The sequence below is a fragment of the Rhipicephalus microplus genome, chromosome 2 (genome assembly GCF_043290135.1).
Source record: "Rhipicephalus microplus isolate Deutch F79 chromosome 2, USDA_Rmic, whole genome shotgun sequence".
Taxonomy (NCBI): domain Eukaryota; kingdom Metazoa; phylum Arthropoda; class Arachnida; order Ixodida; family Ixodidae; genus Rhipicephalus; species Rhipicephalus microplus.
Genome location: NC_134701.1, coordinates 19,811,051 through 19,835,661, shown reverse-complemented (window position 1 = coordinate 19,835,661; position 24,611 = coordinate 19,811,051). Strand labels below are relative to the sequence as shown.

Below are 24,611 nucleotides of genomic sequence, written 5' to 3'. Positions count from 1 at the left end.
GAGGTGGGTTGGCAACTTGCAGGATGCGCAGTAGCTTTTTTGGGGGGCAAGCGGGCCCTTCGGGGTACAGGATAGCTAGTAACGAGGAAAACAACCAGGGAGACTCTTTGACAGGTGGTATGGACAGATACAATTCCAAAGTGGCCCCAGTATCTAAGATAAATAGAGTCCGGTGCCGAAATAAACGTAGCCACGAGTGCGGAGCCAATTCAGACATAGGGTAAATTAACATGCAGGGCGGTAGGAGCAGGCTGAAGTGGGAAGAGATAGAAGAGCAGCTAAGGGAGGAGAGGCCGATGGTATACGGTTTTGTAGAAACACATCTCAGGGGCATCGAACAACCTCCAAACAATGCGGACTACGCGTGGGAATATTGTAATAGAACAGAAGGCAGAAGAAAGGGGGGTGGTATTGGGGCATTCATTCATAAAAGTACAGACTGGCAAAGGGTCATGCAGGAGTGCAAGGAACATTTATGGCTAAAAGGGAAAGTGGCAGGGCAAATGAGACTCCTTGGTTTCGTGTACTTGTGGACGGGAGCAAAGGCCAGAGAGGAAAACCAGGCAATGGTAGAGTGTATATAAAGGACATTCAGGAGTTAGGAGGAGAGTGCGAGAAAACTAGACTAGGAGATATGAATGCACACATATAAGAGATAGCTAGGTAAACCGACCCGACAGGCAAAATGATCATGGATATGTGTGAAAGGCTGGATTTGATCACTTGCAACAGTACCGAGAAGTGTGAAGGGCAAATAATATGGGAGATAGGAAGGCTGCAGTGGACAATAGATTACGCACTGATGTCACATAGGATGTATGATAAGCTCAGGGGAATGCACATAGATGAAGGTTGCTCCAGAAGTCTGGGTGGTGATCACAAGCGTATCAAGCTAAGTTTTGGAAGAGCAGTGAAAGTGGGAAGGAGACAAGATGAGCAACTACAGGAAAAGTTTTATTCAGAAAGGCAAATTGAAATAGCCACTAAACAAATTGAGAAAGTAATCAGTGAGAATAATAAAATAGTGTGTACATACACGAATCTAATTAGACTGTTTGAGCAAGAGCTTGCTAAGGTACGTGACAAGTCACCCCGGAAAAGAAGACACAAACCCAAAAGTTAATGGGACGAGGAAGTTAAGAGAGCCATAGCAAAACGTCAGGAAGCCTCTAGGGAACACAGACATGCTAAGCAGCGGGGTGAACCGACAGATGATGTTGAAAACAAGTGGGAAATCTATCTAAGCTGTAGAAGGGATGCATCCCTTCTTATCAATGAAAAGATTAGAAGAAAGGGAGCCCAGTGGCTGGCAGAAGTACATAGAAAAGATAGAAAGGCAGCTGCAAAATTTTAGAACCATCTAAACTCCCTAAGAAATGAGACGAGTATAGAGCAGAAGTTTGTAACTGCAGCTCAAGGTGCTAGGCTAGAAGGGGACGAAGCTATTGAATATATAAGAACAAGGGTGACAGAAAAATTTCAACACAGAAGTGATTTATGCACCACAATAGACAAGGATGAATCAAGTGGCGCAGTGGCTCCATTTTCACAAGAAGAGTGGGAAAGGGCCGAGAGAAGGGTTTCTAGTAGTACATCAACAGGCCCAGATGGCATTCCAATTATGCTGATAAAGACATTAGGCCCGAAGTCTAAGCAAACTTTGAAAGAGGCAGTGAGCAAAACAATACTCGATGGAGAAGTTCCCGATGGATGGAAACTTAGCAGGATGAGCATTATCTATAAAGGAAAGGGGGACAAAGCTGACATAAACAGCTACCGTTCTATAACAGTGGCATCAGTGGTCTACAGGCTGGCGATGCAGATTATAAAGTAAAGACTGCAGGCATGGATAAAGGATGAGGGGGTGCTGTGGGAACTACAGAATAGGTTTCGAAAACACAGGAGATTGTAAGAAAATCTGTTCTCACCGACGCAGTGTATCGAAATAGCAAAAAAGGAACACAGACCCCTGTGGCTTGCGTTTTTTGATATCAAGGGAGCGTACGATAGCGTGGTTCTAGAGGAATTGTGGGGAATACTGGACACACTAGGCGTGGAAGATGTGGTCACTAATTTTTAAAGGAGATCTATAAAAGTAACACGGTAGTTATAAAGTGGGAAAAACAGGTATCTAAGCCCACAGAGGTGAAACGGGGGCTTCGGCAGGGGTGCCCTCTGTCACCCTTGTTATTTTTGATGTACCTACAAGGATTAGAGGCCAAATTAGAGGGAAGTGGACTGGGCTTCAACCTCTCTTTTGTCAAACAAGGAAAACTCATTAAACAGGCACTACCAGCATTGATGTACGCAGATGATATAGTGCTAATGGCCGACAACAAGGAAGATTTGCTGAGATTAGTGGACATCTGCGGTAATGAGGGAGATAGTTTAGATTTCAGATTCATTAAGGAAAAATCAGCAGTCATGATTTTCAATGACAATGAAGGTAGTGAGCTTAGAATACAGGAGGTCACGCTAGAGATAACAGATAAATACAAATATCTGGGCGTATGAATAAGCAGTGGGTCCGAGTACCTAAGGGAGCACGAAATATACGTGTCGACTATAGGTAACAGGAATGCAGCGGTAATGAAAAACAGGGCACTGTGGAAATACAATAGGTATGATGTTGTGAGAGGAATATGGAAAGAGGTCATGGTTCCTGGTCTGACGTTCGGCAATGCGGTCTTGTGCATTAGATCAGAAGCTCAAGCAAGATTAGAAATTAAGCAACGTGGAATAGGTAGGCTTGCCTTAGAAGCTCACGGGAATACACCAAATCAGGGAGTACAAGGTGATATGGGATGGACATCATTTGAGGGCAGGGAAGCTAGCAGCAAGATAAAATTTGAGAAGCGATTGAGAGAACTGCGGGAGGAGCGTTGGGCTAGGAAGGTATTCAGCTACTTCTACATGAAGAATGTCGATACAAAATGGCGGAAGCGAACCAGAAAATTGACTGGTAAATACTTGGAAAACAGCAGGGGGCCAAATCAAAAAAGAATTATCGGTTAAGAAGAAGGTGAAGGAAGCTGAGACCGATATGTGGAGAATTGGCATGATTAAGAAGTCTGCACTAGAGATCTATCGAACTTTTAAGCAGGAAATAGCCAAGGAAAGGATATATGACAATACTCGGGGTAGTTCTCTACTGTTTGAGGCCAGGACGGGAGTCTTGCGAACAAAGACATATCGGGCCAAATGCGAAGTGGTAGACACGGTATGCAGTGCGTGTGGAGAGGAAGAAGAAACTGCCCAACACTTGATAATGTTCTGTAAAGGGCTTCACTCTGTAGTTCAGGTTGATGGGGCAGAGTTTTTCAAAGCACTGGGGTTTAGGGACAGTGAGGGCAAAATAGACTTAAAGCGGGTAGAATTAACTAGAAGGAGGTTATCTGATAGGTGGCTAAAGTCAAGGCACGAGGGAAAATTGAACCCTTCGCTGCAAAGTACAAACCCCTCGCTATTCAAGGGGAAAAAATAAATCTAGTTTTTGGTTCATTAAGTATTACGGCTTGGTGGCGCTAGCCACCGCCCGATCTAAAGGGTTCAGCCATATCCATCCATCCATCCAACGTTGTTTGCACGTTTCCGACAGGTTGGTCGGGCGCGTTCGTCATCGTTCTTTTTTTATTCCGTAGCGCTCTCACACCAATGCTTCTGTATGTACTCTCATGGCGCGAAAATAGTCAATGCTTCGTCTCGGGGTGCACTACAGGCTACAAGTCAGGTTTGTCGGCATTAGTAAAAACAAAGCTCTGCGCAGTGGTGGAGAGTGATCCCGCGCGCTGACAAGCCGCTTCAAGAAAACTTGGCTGTGTGCAAGCAGCACTTCGACGAGAGGTATGTACATTTCCCGGCACTTCGAGCTCACTGTGAACGGCGAAATGGTCCGCATAGAAAGGGGTAGGCCCATAGGCGTGCTTGTCGTTCAGGGGGGGGGGGACGAAGTTCGTTGCAGTGCGCCCCCTCCCTATTAATTCAGTGTATGAGGCAGATTTTGCGCCCCCCCCCCCCCTTTAGATGACTTAAAGTGTGCCCCGCTGCCTAGTCAATGTATAGAGTAGATTTAGCGTCCCCCTCACAGGTGAATAGGGGGGCGCTCACCCCCTTTGTCCCTCTTGTGCGGACGCCTATTGGTGAGCTTTTCGGTGAAGCTCTTCGTATTTAAAGACGCCCTTGAAATCCCTTTTTCAAAGTGGTTTTGCTACAACAACCTTCACAGTGGCAGCTTGAAAGAGCCTTTTTTCTGATTAAAAAACAAAAAGAAAACAAAGATGTAACACTGGGCTGCGCAAAACATGATTCGAGCCTCACTAATCAAGTGAACACGTTTTTTTCTGCTCACCCATTTGCGTCTTTACACAAAGGCACTCTATTAGGAGCGAGTATCTTCCCATGAAAAGAAGTACCGGAAGCCCAGGCGCGTCATCTGCTCTCAGTCCAAAGGAAACAATGTTCTGTGGGGTGCTTGTGAAATATAAGGCTTTTTTTTCTTGTGGATAAAAAAGACGCGCGACCATTTATCAAGTATGAATTGTTGTAAACAGATAGTGAGTCACTACTCGGAAATGCCTTGTATGACCAGTGTGCAGAAAATAAAAGGTTTTCATTAAGATACCACTCAGGATTCTCGTCCCTGAAATGATGGTTCGCCGTAGAAGGTGGTCAAACAGTGGCTCACAACGTAGTCCATCGTTCCACTCTTCTACCATTTTGCACCAATAAAATGTTTCAGTGCCGTAACGCGCTCACTTTCGGCACCCTGTCGATATTTCAGTTCAGTCGCGCACACTAGTAGCCATCCAGTTATTCCAGAAGCTTATTCGCATATTTTCTCGGTCGCAATTTGAAACCATGTGAGCAACAAATTATATTTTATATGTTTCGCGTTGCCCACGCGCGTGGTCGATTACTGTCTCACACATGCGCAGCGCATCGGCAGCTTGGGTGAGGTTGGATGGATGGATGGATGGATATGGCTGTACCCTTTAGATCGGGCGGTGGCTAGCGCCACCAAGCCATAATACCTAATGAACCAAAGACTATATTTATTTTTTTTCATTAAAAATTGAGTTTGAGGATTCGTACTTTGCAGTGAAGAGTTTAATTTTCACTCGTGTCTTGACTTTAGCCACCAATCAGATAACCTCCTTCTAGTTAAGCCTACCCGCTTAAAGTTTATTTTGCCTTCCCGGTCCCTAAACCCCAGTGCTTCGAAAAACTCTGCGCCATCATCCGGAACAATAGGGTGAACATGTTGGATGGATGGATGGATGGATGGATATGGCTGTACCCTTTAGATCGGGCGGTGGCTAGCGCCACCAAGCCGTAACACCTAATGAACCAAAAACTATATTTATTTTTTTTCCTTAAAAAGTGAGTTTGAGGATTCGTACTTTGCAGTGAAGAGTTTAATTTTCACTCGTGTCTTGACTTTAGCCACCAATCAGATAACCTCCTTCTGGTTAAGTCTACCCGCTTAAAGTTTATTTTGCCCTCCCGGTCCCTAAACCCAAGTGCTTTGAAAAACTCTGCGCCATCATCCTGAACTATAGGGTGAAGCCCTTTACAGAACATTATCAAGTGTTCGGCAGTTTCTTCTTCCTCTCCACACGCACTGCATACTTTGTCTACCCCTTCGTATTTGGCCCGATATGTCTTGGTTCGCAGTACTCCCGTCCTGGCCTCAAACAGTAGAGAACTACCCCGAGTATTATCATAGATCCTTTCCTTGGCAATTTCCTGCTTAAAAGTTCGATAGATCTCTAGTGCGGACTTCTTAATCATGCCCATTCTCCACATGTCAGTCTGCGTTTCCTTCACTTTCTTCTTAACCGATAGTTCTTTTTGGTTTGGCCACCTGCTGTTTTCTAAGTATTTACCAGTCAACTTCCTGGTTCACTTCCTCCATTTTGTATCGACATTCTTCATGTACAAGTAGCTGAAAACCTTCCTAGCCCAACGCTCTTCCCCCATTTCTCTCAATCGTTTCTCAAATTTTATCTTGCTGCTAGCTTCCCTGCCCTCAAATGATGTCCATCCCATATCACCTTGTACTCCCTGATTTGGTGTATTCCCGTGAGCTCCTAAAGCAAGCCTACCTATTCTACGTTGCTTAATTTCTAATCTTGCTTGAACTTCTGATCTTATGCACAAGACCGCATTGCCGAACGTCAGCCCAGGAACCATGACCCCTTTCCATATTCCTCTCACAACATCATACCTATTGTAATTCCACAGTGCCCTATTTTTCATGACTGCTGCATTCCTGTTACCTTTAGTCGTCACGTATATTTCGTGTTCCCTCAGATACTCGGTCCCATTGCTTATCCATACGCCCAGATATTTGTATTTATCTGTTATCTCTAGCGTGACCTCCTGTATTCTAAGCTCACTACCTTCGTTGTCATTGAAAATCATGACTGCTGATTTTTCCTTACTGAATCTAAAATCTAACCTATCTCCCTCATTACCGCAGATGTCAATCAATCTCTGCAAATCTTCCTTGTTGTTGGCCATTAGCACTATATCATCTGCGTACATTAATGCTGGTAGTGCCTGATCAATAAGTTTTCCTTGTTTGACTAAAGAGAGGTTGAAGCCCAGTCCACTTCCCTCTAATTTTGTCTCTAATCCTTGTAGGTACATCATGAATAATAAGGGTGACAGGGGGCACCCCTGCCTAAGCCCCCGTTTTACCTCTGCAGGCTTGGATACCTGTTTTTCCCACTTTATAACTACAGTGTTACCTTTATAGATACCCTTTAAAAGATTAGTGACTACATGTTCCACGCCTAGTGTGTCCAGTATTCCCCACAATTCCTCTTGAACCACGCTATCGTACGCTCCCTTGATATCCAAAAATGCTAGCCACCGGGGCCTGTGTTCCTTTTCTGCTATTTCGATGCACTGCGTCAGTGAGAACAGATTGTCTTCCAACCTCCTGTGTTTCCGAAACCCATTCTGCAGTTCCCCCAGCACCCCCTCATCCTCTATCCACGCCTGCAGTCTTTCCTTTATAATTTGCATCGCCAGCCTGTAGACCACTGATGTCACTGTTATAGGACGGTAGTTGTTTATGTCAGCTTTTTCCCCCTTTCCTTTATAGATCATGCTCATCCTGCTAAGTTTCCATCCATTGGGAACTTCACCATCGATTATTATTTTGCTCACTGCCTCTCTCAAAGCCTGCTTAGACTTCGGACCTAATGTCTTTATCAGCCTAACTGGAATGCCATCTGGGCCTGTTGATGTACTACCAGGAACCCTTTTCTCAGCCCTTTCCCACTCTTGTTGTGAAAATGGAGCCATTGCACCACTTGATTCGTCCTTGTCTATTGTGGTGCATAAAGTACTTCTTTGTTGAAATTTTTCTGTCACCCTTGTTCTTATATATTCAATAGCTTCGTCCCCTTCTAGCCTAGCACCTTGGGCTGTAGTTATAAAACTCTGCTCTAGGCTCGTCTCATTTCTTAGGGAGTTTAGATGGTTCCAAAATTTCCCAGCTGCCTTTCTATCTTTTTTATGTACTTCTGCCAGCCATTGAGCTCCCTTCCTTCTAATCTTTTCATTGATCAGAAGGGATGCATCCCTTCTACAGCTTAGAAAGGTTGCCCATTTTCTTTCAACATCATCTGTCGGTTCACCCCGCTGCTTAGCATGTCTGTGTTCCCTAGAAACTTCCTGACGTTTTGCTATGGCTCTCTTAACTTCCTCATCCCACCAACTTTTGGGTTTGTGCAAACATGTGCCAGCGCCATCTGGCGGTTTCCTCCCAAGGCGTTACGTGCTAGCTGGCGCGTTCATCACACTTCCCTATTCTAGCCACTGTAGCTCAACTGACGCGGCCGGCGTTCGTTGGCGCGCCCAAAGTTGGCACTGCTTCAGCTTGCGACTTCCGGTAGAATCCACCGATTATCGCGGAGTAGAAAAAGCTGCTCCGTGGAGTGGATCTCGCAACGGAGCTGCTCTAGATCTGCCAGTGAAACATACACGGGGGCACTCTCAGTCCGCCAATGAAATAGACTTGCTCCGCATGGAGCAGAAGAAAGTATTACCACAGAACACCTACCAGCTGGAAGTGCTCCGAATCTGCCTATGAATGATACCATTAGTCGCACGATGTCACGCCTCCGCGACGGCAGGGGCGCCGTCCCCACCCTTAATGCACAGAGACACGCGTACTCGCAGGAAGACTACCGTATAACTGTCGTCGCTCTCTCTACCTCTCTCGCCTCGCAAGGCCAACGCAGACAGCGTCTGCCAATAATAATAAAAAAGGACTGTTCGCGCTGCACACCCATTCACACCCTTTATACCCTGTATGTGCAGGCACTGGATGGCGTGTTAATAATTCAGTCAAGGGCGTCTTTTTACTTCGCTTTCGTAATCACTTGACGTTGAACGCAATGCTTTGAGAATCATCATCAGCATCAACACCATCATTATCATCATCATGACTACATCCCCTGCAAGACAAAGGCCTCTCCCATGTTCCGCCAGTCAACTTGGTCCTGTGCTTGCTGCTGCCAATTTATACCCGCAAACTTCTTAACCTCATGTGTTCACCTAACCTTCTGTGTCCCTCTAACCCACTTGCCTTCTCTAGCAATTCAGTTGGTTACCCTTAATGACCAGCGGTTATCCTGTCTACGTGCTACATGCCCGGCCCATGTACATTTCTTCTTCTTGATTTCAGCTATGATATCCTTAACCCCTGTTTGTTCCCTAATCCACTCTGCTCTCTTCTTATCTCTTAAGGTGACACCTACCATTTTTCTTTCCATTGCTCGCTGCGTTGTCCTCAATTTAAGCTGAACCCTCTTTGTAAGTCTCCAGGTTTCTGTTCAGTAGCTAAGTACTGGCAATAGGCAGCTGTTATATACCGTCCTCTTGAGGGATAGTGGTAATCTACCTGTCATATGATTTGAGAGTGCTTGCTAAATATGCTCCATTCCATTCTTATTCACCTAGTTACTTCAATCTCGTGGTTCGGCTCCATGGTTATTACCTGTCCTAAGTAGACATAGTCTTTCACAACTTCATGTGCACTATTACCTATCTCGAAGCGCTGCTCTATTCCGAGGTTTTTGTACATTACTTTCATTTTCTGCAGAATAATTTTAAGACTTACTTTTCTGCTCTCCTTGTCTAACTCTGTAGTCAAGAGTTGCAATTCGTCCCCTGAGTTACTCAGCAATGTAATGTAATCGGCGAAGGGCAGGTTACTAAGGTACTTTTCATTAACTCTTATGCCTAACTGTTCCCATTATAGGCCTCTGGAAACCCCCTGTAAGCACGCGGTAAACAGCTTTGGGTAGATAGTACACCCTGCTGTACACCCTTCTTGATTGGTATTCTGTTGCTTTCTTTATGAAGCACTATGGTAGCAGTTGATCCCCTGTTTATATATGCATGTTATAAATGCATATATATATATATATATATATATATATATATATATATATATATATATATATATATATATATATATATATACTTATAGATATGCATATGCACATATGGATGTTTATATATGTATCGTCGACGCCCTAATTCCGCAGTGTCTGCATGACTGCTGATATTTCTACTGAATCAAACGCGTTCTCGTAAACTATGAAGGCTATGTATAGTGGTAGGCTGTATTCTGTGCATTTCTCTATTACCGGATTGTTAGTAGGAATGAGGTCTAATGTTGAGTAGCCTGTTCCAAATCCTGCTTGTTCCTTTGGTTGATTGAATTCTAATGTTGTGTTAATTCTGTTAGCAATTACATTTGTAAATAACTTGTATACTCCAGAGAGCAAGTTAATCGGCCTGCGATTCTTCAAGTTCTTGTCATCTCCTTTGTTATGTATTAGGATGAAGTTAGCATTCTGCCAAAATTCTGGTAGTCTTCCCATCAGGAGACACATCGTAAACAGGGTCGCTAGTGTTTCTAACACAATCTGTCCTCCATCTTTCAGCATATCTGATGTTACCTGATCCTCACCAGCAGTTTTGCCTCTTTGCATCCTGTTCAAGGCTTTTGGGACGTCTTTTATCATTACTGGGGGGGGTGCCATCGGGGTTACTGCTAGTTCTTTATTTTATTTATTCATTTATTTTGCAATACTGTCAACTCTCATGCAAGAGACCTTAAAGACAGGATAACATAACAAACCTTTATAGCAAAAAGAACATTATTAGCAAATACACAAAACAGGATGGATCAAGATCAAACGCTAGAATTGTACAGATAATCACGCAAGGTCTGTTCAAATTTCGACAAATTGTTGTGGTCAACAACACTCACTGGCAATTCAGTCCACTTTTCAATTGTTTTAAGAAAAAAGGAGTATTTAAATCTATTCGTACAAGTCCTGTACGTTTAAATGGCTCTGTTGTGGTTGTTTCTTGAGCTCTTTTTACCTGGTTGAAGTAAGTATACTTCCTTGCTAATGATTATTTGGCCATTTAGAATTTGAAATAATAGTTTAAGACGATTTTTCTGTCTGCACGTTGCTGACAAATGGAGGCTAGAAGAATGGAGCATTTCTGTAACTGATTCTGTCCTTCGATACCGGGAGCATACAAATCAGACCGCATACCTTTGAATTTTTTCTATTTGTTTCTTTGAATAGTATTGATGAGGGCTCCATACAACCGACGCGTACTCAAGAACAGGCCTTATAAAGGTTTTATTAGCACCAAGTTTCACATCGGCTGTTGCACCTTCTAGTTTTTTTCGCAGAAAACATTGTATTAAGATCGTGGTTGTGGTGGCTACTGCACAGATCTCTGTAAAACTGTTCCGCAGATTTTACTATCCTATCCATATTCATCGTTACTTTGCCTTCCTTGTAGCCGGTACTTCTAGTACCGATGCCATATACTCCTACTGCCTGGCCTCCAGCCTGTTCTTTCTCTACTTTTGCATTGAAGTTTCCCATCAGTATAGTATGTTGTGTTCTTACCTGCTCATTGCTGATTCTATGTCTTAATAGAAGCTTTCAGCTGACGCGTCATCATGGCTAGACGTAGGCGCATAAGTCGGTACCACCTTAATTTTGTATCTTTTATTGAGTTTAATTACAATACCGACCACGCTTTCGCTATTGCTATAGCATTCCTCTATGATTCCAGCTATATTTCTCTGGATAAGGAACCCCACTCTCAGTTCTCTTCTGTCAGCCAAGCCCCGATAGCAAATGACGTGCCCATTCGGTAGCACTTTATAGGCCTCATCTCTCCTCCTAACCTCTCTGATCCCTATTAAATCCCATTTAATGCACTCTAGCTCCTCGAATAGTACAGCTTGCCTCAATAGATAATGTTCTAGCGTTAAACGTTGCCAGGTTTAGTACTGCTGACTGAGTAAGTTGGTCCATGATTAAATGATATGGCTTTAGCGTAGCTCAGTTTGAGCGCGAAGGAAATGTACTATACAGTCAAGAAGGGAAAAAAACAGACGACAATGTGAGCGCTTACACTGTTGTGTGCTTTTCCCCCTTCTTGACATTATAGTACCTGTCCTTCGTGCTCAAACTGAGCTGCGCTAAAGCCATATGATTTTGTCAGGTCCAGGTTCCACTCAAGGCCCTCAGTCCCCAGCGGCTGCGAAGCAACTCGAAGCACCTGACCATAGCGGTGGTCAGATCTGCAGCGCCGCAGAGGGTGCTAAGAATCTCTGGATCCAGACAGACCACCACTGGAACCTGAACCCGGTTTTAAGAATAATAAAGACAAAATAAGAATTAATCATTCCAAACCATACGCAATTAGGGAACATTTACGCGATACCTCACCACTCTGCGACGCGTTTACTCCAGTTCCCTCCATGTTGGGATGTGGGTCGCATTTATTCTGTAAGCTTTGAGAGCATATTTTGTATACTTCTGCTGTAGCACATATAAACTAACATTATTTGCTAAACTTACTGGAGCCCGGGTTTGGGAAATGTCTTTCCTGTATTACACAGTTTACAGAATATACACATGACGCAGCAAAAGCTCTGGTTCATCGACTCTCTGCAGAGTGCGCATCCTAGATTTGCAGAAGGTGTTCGACGCTGTACCCCTTACTAAGTCGATAAAATTGTGATTTATATTATACATATGCGAATTTTTTTCTTGGATAAAATCGTACCTAGGATCACGAAAGTAGTCTGTCATTGTTAACAGAGCTGAATCTCAAATTAAAAATATGAAGTCTGTTGCGCCTCAAGGACTTTTGTTGGGACCACTGTTCTTTTTCATATATACATAATGGACATAATTTATGCTACCCAATGCCAAATGCGTTTATTCGCTGATGATTTCAGGGTATTTAGGGAAGTAAGAAGCATGGGCAATGTAGTTTTGCTACAAAAACTGAATAGAAATATTCACTTATGTGCTAAAATGGCATATAAACTCAATTTCATTAGATCAATTTACATGTCATTCACGAAGAATAAGAATCTACGTGGTAGCAGCTTTCATTCGAATAGTGTAAACTGAAAACAGCTATCTGAAGATGAATATCTTAGTATCTATTTTACGTCTAAACTAAGGTGCTAAAGACTATATCTAGTTCACCACGTTGCAATTCGAGACTGGGAAAAGATTTTTTCGACAAAATGCGATAACGTTTCCGTGTCTAGTAAGTACCTATAGTGCAAGCAAGCCCAATGTTCGAATTCTTGAATATATATGCCTGCACAGCTTGGAACCCTCCAGCTACACAGGACATTCGCAAATTGGAAGAAGTGCAGGATTTAGCTGCTTCGTTGGCATCCGGGATTTACAGGAGAAATATCCGGGCGGCGAGTTTCAAAGAAAAATTAGATCAAAATTATTTACTGAAGTGTCGACGTAAATTGCGATTGAAGTTTTTTTATTCTGTCTATCATTGCCATGTCAGATTCGGCAAGGTAAATTATTTACTAGCATCGCACTCCTCATACGTCTCAAACTCAGACCCGTAGATCAAAGGTTTATTATGCCAGCAATGGCTTGCAAAACTGATGAAAAAATGAATTTCTCCGCAACCACTCCAGAAATAAAACCAATGGCCTTCGAACATTGCCTGTATTATGCAAAATTATTTTTCTATTTGTGACTACAACCGCATTTTGTTATTATTTTTTTCATTGTCACATATGTATTTGTGATTTTAATTGTGATTATTGGCGAGCTAGTAGGGCTAGTTGTTTGGTTGACATTGTAGTTTCTTTTTGTTCACCCTCTTCGCTGTGATGCCTAATGCTACTTTGAGTGATGAAGTAAATACGCAAATAAATAAATAAATAAATATATAAATAGTGTACCTAGCTGCAGTCTCGAGAATACTTGAATATTTTTTTTTGCAAAAAAAAAGGAACTGTGCGCAATTTCAGGCAGTGATTCATGATTGAATGTTAGAGATAAGTTGGAGATGAACGGCAGTTCATTTCGAAATTTGAGCATCCTCCTTTTCGGTGACACTGGGTTCGCTTTCATGCAGTGTTCTTCGAGCCCACTGACGTGCGCAAGGCAGTGAAGCCGTTTCTGTCGGACGCTTGGCGCCACCTATCCATCATTTCACCAAACCTTGCAGAGTTGAGAGTCATGTACGCCGCCTTGGTTAGCGTGTTGGAAGCCAATGAGACCACAGGTGAGCTTGTGTGACCACAGGTGACCACAGGTGAGCTTCAAAATAGGTTCCCTAAAAATTCTGCTTGGAATTGCCGGTCTATTAGGTTGGCAACTACTGATTTACAATATATTTCTTCGCAAATTTCTCCCGACATAATTGCCATTCAGGAAACCTGGCTTGCTAACGGTAAAACATTTTACATGAAAAACTATTGATTAATACGGCTGGCTCGCCCGAGTAGAGGTGGCGGTCTGGCTTTCTTAATATCAACGAAATTTAGTCACAGAGCCAAGATATCGTATCAGTGTATGGATACGCATTACGAAACTCTGGTGTTAGACATAACACTACCAGACTGCTCGCCTTTCTCTTTTGCAAATGTAAACTTTCCTGCAGGAGTTCAGGACACGAGATGCCTCGATATTATGTTAGCTTCATGCAGAAAAGAAATAGTACTGTGTGGTGATTTCAATTCACACCTTGTGTCTTGGGGCTTCAGATCTGATGTATGTGGAAGACGTTTGTGGGAATGGATGCTTGATAACAACTTTTCCTGCTTGAACTCACACGTTGCTACATTTGTAAGAGGTAACTCCTAATCGACTATTGATTTACCATTTTCCAGTTATACTTTAAGCATATCCTCGTGAAATATATTAGAATGTGCTACAAACAGCGACCACCTCCCCATTAGTTTTGAAACTAAGTTCCCGCTGTTCAGTTTGCAGGGAAAGTTGGCTCATTCGTAAGTTATGCTAAATTACAAGAAGACTTAAAATCTACGTTATTTTTTTGTGAGGAATTGCAGGAAGACCTTAGGGCTATGAGTCTGTGAGCGGTATTGAAACGATCATTAAAAAATTCAAGGTTTACTGTACACTCAAACACAGAGGGATCTTTTAGCGCGTGGTGGAATCTAGAATGTGTCAGGGGGTAGAGGAAGCGAAAACCGGCTTGGAAAAAGCTGTTAATTATTCATTGCCCCAAACATTGGAGTGATTATAAATTCATGGCCGCTAATTTTAAGCGTATAGTGCGCAAAGAAAAAGAAGCCTATAATATTGCCACGTTTCCCTTCTCAAGTTTTGTTATCGCCCCAAAACACTACACAATTCTCAGCACAAAACGCGCGTGCAAAATTCGAGAAGCTTCCGGACTTTAGTAGATCATTTCGATAAGATCACGCCCACTCTGCGAACTGTACAGATTATTCTGGAACCTACGCCACCTCCAGCGATAACGCTAGAACAATCGATGGCAAGAGTATAAATGCCGACGCACTTCGCCGCTTGTATGTTGTTGACCAACGGCCGACGCTCCGTTCCCCGATATCAGTCCAAGGCTGCTACTGTAGTCCGACTTTCCGTTTACTGGGCACAGGTTCGCCCAAATAAAGAATTTATTATTCGACTCGCAGTGTGCTCCATTCGTCTCCGTCACGATTCCCGTGACATCTGGTGGAGGTGCTGCTTCGTTCATGTATCGGACGCCCCCGTCAAGCCGTGAAGCAAGCCCACGTCGCAGAGAAGACACTGACGCCAACAAAGAGACGCGAACAAGCCGCCGACAGCAAGGTCTCCCACCGGAGTACAGGCTTCTACACGATAAGGCGCGGAAGACCAAGGCCATGACCTCGACTACAGCGACAATGACAACTGGAGCGTCCCAGCCCGCGATCGTCATTCATCTACCCAGGGAACCACCAACGTTCCATGGGTCATCGTTTGAAGACCCGGAGACCTGGCTAGAAACATACGACCGTGTGGCCGCCCTCAACCACTGGGACAACGAAGAAAAGCTCCGTAGTGTGTACTTCTACCTCGAAGACACGGCAAGGACCTGGCTCGAGAATCGGGAGTCCACGCTCTGAACGTGGGATGTTTTCTGCGGTGCAATCCTGCAAATGTTCGCGAGCGTCGCTCGAAAAGAGAGGGCCGCTGCTCTACTAGAGACCCGGGTTCAGCTACAAAATAAAAAGGTTGCAATTTTCACATTGGAGATGCCCCGCCTATTCCGTCACGCGGACCCAGACATGCCTGAGAAGAAGAAAGTTCGTTTCCTCATGCGAGGAGTCAAACAGGAGATCTTCGCGGGGCTAATTAGGAATCCACCAAACACCGTGCAAGAATTTTTATCCGAAGCGACCACTATCGAAAAAACCCTGGACATGCGTACCAGACAGTATAATCGTCGCCTGATTCCAGAATGCGCTGCTGCTCAAGCCATTGACTCCGAAGACCTGCGTGAAACAATCCGAGCGATTGTGCGGGAAGAGCTGCGCAAGCTGTTGCCTTCGGCACAGCCTCAAGTGGATTCGATCACCGACATTGTGCGACAAGAAGTTCGGCTATCGCTTCGAATTCCCCAAACACCGCTGCTCGAGCCAGAAACTATGAGCTACGCCACTGCAGTGCGCCACAACGCTCCTCCCCGTCCACGCCAAAACACCGCCCCGTCGCACTTCTGTCGCCAGACGCCACCACCGCCACCACTCCCACCGACGTCCTACCGTTCGCCAGTGGGCCAGCGCAGTGCGCCGAGGAAAACGAATGTTTGGCGTGCACCTGACAACCGCCCGCTCTGCTACCACTGCGGCGAGGCCGGGCACACAGGCTTCGTAGTTGGTGGCGTATTGATAGATTTAACGAAAGCTTTTGACACAATTAATCACAAAATTCTTATACATAAACTTGAATCGTATGGCATAACTGGCCCTGCACTTCAATTTATATCTAGTTATCTCTGCAATCGCACTCAAGTTGTTCAGATTGACGGTAAAGTTTCAGCAGCTAAGGAAGTAAATCAAGGTGTTCCTCAGGGCTCGATCCTTGGCCCGCTGCTCTTTTTGCTATTTATTAATGATCTACCTAATGTTTTGACCGCTACAGACTGTATCTTATATGCAGATGACACGACCATTTTTACTTATGCTAACAATGTCGATGAGCTACAACGAAACATTAACGTGGATCTACATAATATAGGTTCCTGGTGTCGAATGAACATGTTAAGAATTAATCCATCAAAAACCGTTTTTATAGTTTTTCATTCCTTCCCGACTGTACTTTCAAAATCTATATCTGTGCGTCTGGACGATAATTTAATTCCCATGTCCGACAGTACAACGTTTCTCGGTGTAGTTCTTGACCGGCATATGAAATTCAATCTTCATGCGCAATCACTCATTCGCAAGATAACCTTTGGAATACGCGCCATAATCAAAACTCGTTCATATTTTCAGCCACACATAATCCACTCCCTTTATCACGCACATATTCACAGCCGTTTATTTTATTGCATATCAGCCTGGGGTAACACATATTTGACCCACCTCAACCAACTACAACGCCTACAGAATCAAGCACTTCGACTCATGACTTTCAGCCATTTCTTAACCAATGCAACGCCACTTTATCAGAATTTAAATATACATCCTCTTTATCACCTCTTTCAGCTGAAGTTATCAGTTGGGATGTATAGGCTTTTTCGCGGTAATGTGCATATAGATGGCATTGTCTCGGAAGGCCTTGTAAATAATAATATTACTAGGTTTTCTGAGCTTAATAACCGCCTTCTGCCTAAAGTTCGCACAAACTACGGCAAGTTCACTACCACATTTACGGGAATCAAGCTGTGGAATTCCCTTCCTTACGTAATAAAATCATCAACCACAGAACATCCATTCAAAAACCAAGTAAAGAAATATTTTTTGCAACAGTTGTCTTCATCTTAGCAACTACTTTTTAATGTAGCGATAACAATTGCTACATGTTATATTGTCCTTACGTTTTGTATTATAACTTGCGCTTGTTTGTTCTTCAGAGTTTTCTTTTTTGCCTTGCTAAACATATATGTATTTTCTACTTTCGTTTTTTCGCACTGTGCTTTTCTTTTTTTTCTTTCTTACTGAAGATACCGTAACAACTGAATGTTGTATATTTTGTTTCTTCTCCCGTTAACATCATGTATGGGAGCCCCCCTGACAGTTTCCAACTTTGGGGCTCCTTGTGTGTATTACCAATCCTGTACATACCGCCGTTGCCAGTACCGACAGATGGGACTGCGTGGCTTCGCCGTCAATGCACTGCGTCCGCAGCCAGGAGAACGGCCACGTGACATCGCTGACTACCTGACAGGAACTCAATGGACACCACGAAGTCCTTCCTGTTCTCTGTCGTCCTGCCGCCGCATGTCACCGCACCCCCGGCAGTACTCTAGCCCCACGCGGGGCCGGTCTCCTAGCCCGTATCCGGGAAACTAAGGGCAGCAACCGATGGAGGTGCGGTTGCTGTGCGACGAACTACCGAAGATCCTCCGACGACGACGACGCCGCGACGGAGCTTTCCGAACACAACGCCGACCAGGCAAAGCCCAGACGGCGAAAGCTCACTTACCGAAGGTGGCCTGACGACGCAACATGGAAGCAACGGAACAAGCCGACGCAGCCGTGACCCGACGCCACGCCCTAACTGTAATGCGAGACGGCGAACTAGCGACCTCGACGTGCTTATCGACGGCCACAGTGTGACCGCTCTCGTCGATACTGGAGCCGACTACTCCGTCATAAGTGGGTCGTTCGCCACGAGGTTAAAAAAAGTTAGGACAGCTTGGCAAGGCCCTGAAATCCGCACAGCCGGAGGTCATCTCGTAACGCCTGCAGGAATCTGTACAGCGAGAGTCACCATTAACGGCCGTATTTATCCTACAGACTTCATGGTCCTACAGCGTTGCTCCAGAGATGTCATCCTTGGCACGGACTTCTTATGCCTCCATGGTGCTGTGATCAACCTAAAAACAAAGTCAATAACGTTATCCACAGAAGAAGCACTACCGCTGCGCACGCCGTCAGTAACCCATGCCTTGAATGTGCTGGAAGAACAAGTCACCATTCCGCCTCGCTCAAGCGTCATTATTTCAGTCGGTCGTAAGAGGAATTGCGGAGCTGCGGGGAAGCAAAGCAGCGGTTATGCTCACGAATTTCAGCAATGAGTACAAGCATGTGAACAAAGGAACAACGGTCGCATACATTGAAGAAATTGTCGTAGCCACCAGTGCTTTCACCCTCACCGATTCTGCCGTACCTGATCAGAAGAACCAAGCCCCTCCCATAGCTTTCGATGTCAATCCCAGACATCCAAACCTTAAGCAAGCACAGCTCAAGGCCTTGCTCCTTCAATACGAAGATTGCTTTTCGTCGTCATCGAAAATTCGGCAGACCCCAATCACGAAACATCGCATCATAACCGAAGAAAATACCAGACCACTCCGTCAGTGTCCGTACAGGGCTTCGACGCGAGGACGTGAGGCCATGAAGAGACAAGTTGATGAAATGCTGCGGGATGACATCATCCCCCCGACGAAGAGTCCATGGGCGTCCCCGTGGTGTAAGTGAAGAAAAAGGATGGGACCCTACGTTTCTGCGTCGATTATCGCAGCCTGAACAAATTCACAAGAAAAGACGTGTATCCGCTCCCACGAATAGACGGCACACTTGATCGGCTCCATAACGCCAAGTACTTTTCGTCAATGGACCTCAAGACTGGCTATTGGCAAATCGAAGTCGACGAAAGAGACCGAGAGAAGACGGCGTTTATAACACTGGACGGCCTCTTCGAGTTTAAGGTGATGCCCTTCTGCCTTTGCTCAGCACCTGCAACTTTTCAACGCGTTATGGATACAGTACTGGCAGGATTGAAGTGGCAGACTTGCCTTGTGTACTTGGACGACGTCGTCGTGTTTTCCTCGAGTTTCGATGAGCATCACCGGCGCCTTGAAGCTGTACTTCAAGCCATCAAGACGTCCGGACTCACACTGAAGCCAGAAAAGTGCAGATTTGCGTACGAGGAGCTCTTGCTTCTGGGGCACGTTATTAGCAAATCTGAAGTTCGTCCCGATCCACGAAAAACAGCCGCCATCGCCGACTTCCCGCCGCCCTCTGACAAGAAGGCAGTGCGCCGATTTTAGGGCCTGTGCGCCTATTATAGGCGGTTCGTGAGAACCTTCGACCGCATCGCCGATCCACTCACTATTCTTACCAAGGCCGACGTGGAGTTCAAGTAGGAAACGCCGCAGGAACACGCATTCCAGGAGCCTAAACATCGCCTCCAGACGCTTCTGTTACTTGCTCATTTCGACGAATTCGCCGAGACAGAAATACACACGGACGCAAGCGGCGTAGGTCTTGGCGCCGTTCATGTGGAGACGGCTGACGGACTTGAAAGGGTTATTAGTTACGCCAGCTGATCGCTATCTAAAGCAGGAGCCAGTTATTCCAAAACAGAAAAGGAGTGCCTCGCCATCATCTGGGCTACGTCAAAGTTTCGCCCCTACCTCTACGGCAGGCCCTTCAAAGTTGTGAGCGACCACAACGCCTTGTGTTGGCTAGCCACCTTGAAGGACCCTTCAGGTCGCCTCGCACGATGGAGCCTGAGACTTCAAGAATATGACACTACCGTCGTTTACAAGCCCGGCTAGAAACACTCCGACGCCGACTGTCTCTCTCGCGCGCCTGTTGACCAACCACCACCCGATGACCCGGATGACGACTACTTCCAGGGAACCATAACTACCAACGACTTCGCTGAACAACAGTGGGCCGACCCGGAAATTAAGGCCCTAATAGAATACCTCGAAGGCAGGACCGCCGAAGAACCGAAAGTATTCAAGCGCGCCCTTGCGTCGTTCTTCCTGCGAAGTGGTCTTCTCCAAAAGAAAAACTTTTCACCGCTTCGAGCCAAGTACCTCCTTGTGGTGCCTTCAGCTCTGCGACCAGACCTCCTGCAGACCCTGCACGACGATCCGACAGCAGGCCACCATGGTGTTTCTCGCACGCTCGCGAGGATACAAGAAAGGTACTACTGGCCACGTCTTACCACCGACGTCACTCGTTAAGTGAGGACATGCCGGGACTGTCAACGACGCAAGACACCACCAACAAGGCCGTCGGGACTTCTGCAGCCAATTGAACCACCTCGCCGACCTTTACAACAGATTGGTATGAACCTACAGGTCCGTTCCCTACGTCGGCTTTCGGAAACAAATGGATCGTGCTAGCTACCGACTACGTCACCCGCTACGCCGAGACAAAAGCCCGCCAAAAGGCAGTGCATCCGAGGTAGCCAAGTTCATTGTCGAAAATATCGTCCTACGTCACGGTGCCCCGGAGGTCCTTATCACTGACAGAGGAACGGCATTTACTGCTTATTTAACTCAAACAGTCTTGGCATACCGCCAGACAAACCACCGCCGTACGACAGCGTACCACCCACAGACCAACAGCCTCACCAAGCGGCTAAACAAGACATTCGCCGACATGCTGGCAATGTACCTAGATGTCGAACACAAGACGTGGGACGCCATTCTTCCGTACTTGACCTTCGCATACAACACGGCGGTGCAGGAGACGACACAGATATCTCCATACAAATTGGTAAGGAGCCCGACAACGACGCGCGATGCCATGTTAGCCAACGTCACCGACAAAGAAAATCTCGACGTGAATGAGTACCTTCAACGCGCCGAAGAAGCCCAACAACTAGCGCGTCTCCGTATCAAGAATCAACAGACAACCGACAGCCGCCGTTACAATCTCCGACGACGCTTCGTGGAATACAAGCCTGGTGAACGTGTTTGGGTATGGACGCCGATACGCCGACGTGGACTAAGTGAAAAGCTTCTGCGACTGTACTTCGGACCGTACAGGGTGGTTCGACGCCTCGGCCCGCTTGATTACGAGGTTGTCGCCGACGGCATCACGAACTCTGAACGACGCCGATCGCGACCTGAAGTCGTCTATGTCACGCGCCTCAAGCCGTTTCATGCGTGTTAACAAACTTAAACAGTGTTTTTTTTTGTATTATTATTGTACCGTAATTTATTCATTGTACTTTCTTGCATTATTGTTGTACCTTCATCTTTAGTTAAAGCATCGGGACGATGCCTTTTTCATGTTTTGCTATCGCCCCATTTCTTATGTTTTGCTATCGCCCCAAACCACTACACAATTCTTAGCGCAAAACACGCGTGCAGTTTTTGAGAAGCTTCCCGACTTTAGTAGATCATTTTGAAAAGATCGCGCCCACTCTGCTAACTGTACAGATTGTTCTGGAACCTACGCCACCACCAGCGATAACGCTAGAACATTCGATGGCAAGAGTATAAACGCCGACGCACTTCGCCGCTTGTCAGATGTTGACCAACGGCCAACGCTCCGTTCCCCGCTAACAGTCCAAGACTGCTACTGTAGTCCGACTTTCTGTTGACTGGGCACAGGTTCGCCCAAATAAAGAGTTTATTATTCGACTCGCAGTGTGCTCCATTCGGCCCCGTCACGACCCTCATGACAATATAAATAAATTTAATTATCTGTCTAAGACTGAAAATAAGAAAGTGCTTTTTAGGTTTTTGGGTGCGAGAAAAATGATTTCACAGGCAGAAATCATTCATTCCGCCATTATGTCTCCTCGCGAACTCTCTGACTTCTTGGAAAATATTGCTACAGGCTTGCAAACCAGGTTTACGACAATTATGCCAAAGTCCATGGTGAAATTAAGGGCGGATTGTGATTTCCAGGAAGTATCTTTAGCTGAACTGGCGAATGTGATGAAGAGCTTACCGCCCGCTGCTCCTGGATCTGATGGGGTGACCTCTACAATGATAAACGTGCTATAAGAAATGTCCGCACACGAAATCTGTAATATAGGTAATTATTCACAGAAAAACTCTTGGATACTGACAGATTGGAAGCTCTCCAAAATAATTTCTTTACTTAAAAAACAGGAAACGGAGTTTACTCTGGACAATATAAGACTTATTTCATTGACGTCTAACCTGGTCAAGCTTGAAGAGAGAGTCTTGAATGCCCGTATAATGAACTATATCAATGAACATACAATACTAAACGCCCGACAAATTGGCTTTAGATCGGGATACTACATTTGGTGTGCACATGTTAATTGGGAAAGTCGCATACACCTGGCTTGGCATCGCTGCAAATACTGTGCACTAGTCACTCTAGACTTAGCTAGAGCGTATGAAAAAGTGGAGTATCCTAACCTAATCCTTCAGATGCAAGACTATCGCTTTCCGAAATATATACCAGCATGGAGAACAGAGTTTGTGAAAGACAGAGAATTTTATTGCTTCTTGGATGGAATCTTCTAAAAAGTATAAGCAGACACGAGGTGTACCTCAGGGCCAAGTATTATTCCCTGTGTTATTCAACGTATTACTAAGTTCCATTCCAACTCATCAGGATATCCAAGTTTACGTGTATGCAGATGATATTGCTTTCTTTGCAACAAACAGTGATCTTCACTCATTGTATCAGGCATTACAGAATTACATGAACATGCTAGAAGGAATATCTATATGTCATTGAACGTCAACAAAAAGTGCACTTCTGCCATTCTCTTTTAAGGATCGTGTCAACATTTCCCTGATGTATCGTACCGAGCTCATTCCCGAGGTCAGTTTCCTAAAATACTTAGGCATCGTATATAATAGGACGCTAAATTGAAAAAGCCATATAGACGAGGTTGGCTATAAAGCGTCACATGCCTTGGGATGGTTATGCAAATTGGGAAACAGAAAAATAGGATCGCGAAGGAGTTCATTGATAATGATTTACAAGATGTATGTGCGGCCTATTTTGGAATTCAGGTGCATATTATTTTCAGGCAGCGTGGGATACAAGATGAGAAAGTTAATATTATTAGAAAGAGAAGCTCTGCCCTTGTGTCTTGGACTCCCCAAACTTGTGGCAAATAATGTTTTGTATGTAAAAGCGCGTCTCCCACCTTTGTTAACTAGGTTTAGAATACTTACAGTTCAAACTTTCTTAAAAATATACAATTCGCCTCTGAGACAAGCGTCTTACGTTTTATTCAAGAACCAACCGCATTCTTCGAAAGACAATGGTCTAGACTACACTCCCCTCAGATTAGGTTCGTCCAAGCGCTGCTAGAGCCTCTCAATGTAAATATTTATCAGATTGCCATAACGAAGATGCCTCATTCAAAACTTGAAATGAAATTTGATGATATTTTCCCCTCTAATGCGAAACAACTGCCCCTTCGATATTTAAATAATAGGTTACAAGTTTACTTGACTCATCTGTCGATAAACAACATTATTGCAACGGATGCATCCGTATTGAACGAAAAGACTGGAGTAGGCATCTTCTGTACTTCTTTCAACTGATCTTTTTCAGTTCGATTACCAGATTGCACGCCTATATCCATCGCTGATTTATTTGCTACAATTCTAGCGCTTCGTAAACTTCCTGCAAGCGAATCGGAAGCGGTCATGCTTACCGATTCTTTCTCAGTATGCACTGCACTACCTATAGCAAAAAATGTGACATTATTGAGTATGATTAGCAGTTTATTACCAGCAAACCTGAAAAAATTTCACTTGCTATGGATACCTGGCCACTGCGGGATTTATCCAAATGATATGGCAGACTCGTTAGCCAAAACATCTTTAAGCGGACCACTCTTACCTATTTTACCTGATTTCGCCTATAAAACAGCACTAAGATATAGAAATGCTTGTTTGCACAATAAATAGAAAAATTTGCCTGTTTTGCCTGTTCTCTACTTCTTGGTATATATCTCTCTCATTATTATTGTGTCAAAACACGAAAAGCGTGCCCTTTGGTATACACTTCTTTCCCTTATTGATTACCGAGGGTCTCGTACTGTCAGACTTGGTGCCGTTAAGTTGAATACCAGGGACTATTGGTCAGCTGCCCGCTCATAATAAGTTCACGTGCTACGTGACGCCACACAGGCTTATAAAAGGGGGTTCCACACTCGTCGCCATGTCTACAGATGGCACTGACTAACACTCCCACGTTAAAGTTCACATATACACCCAATAAAGTGGCTGGGGGATAGCTCTCGTGGCAGCTGAGTGGTAGAGCGTCGAACGCGTCATTCGAAGGTCGCAGGTTCGGATCCTGCCTACGGCAAGTTCTTTCGCCCACTTTTCTTTATATATATATATATATA

General features: G+C 44.9%; 1 protein-coding gene across 5 annotated transcripts in view; it reads left to right on the top strand.

Annotated features, from left to right (window-relative positions):
• The window catches only part of LOC119169183 (pseudouridine-5'-phosphate glycosidase), a 2,087,124-nt gene that overhangs the window by 1,689,352 nt on the left and 373,161 nt on the right, over positions 1 to 24,611 (top strand). For all 5 annotated transcript variants that reach the window (XM_037420298.2, XM_075886270.1, XM_075886274.1 and 2 more), the window contains one exon: positions 13,468 to 13,617. In XM_037420298.2, the coding sequence (XP_037276195.2) occupies positions 13,468 to 13,617 (150 nt within the window). The remainder of the gene's footprint in view (positions 1 to 13,467; positions 13,618 to 24,611) is intronic.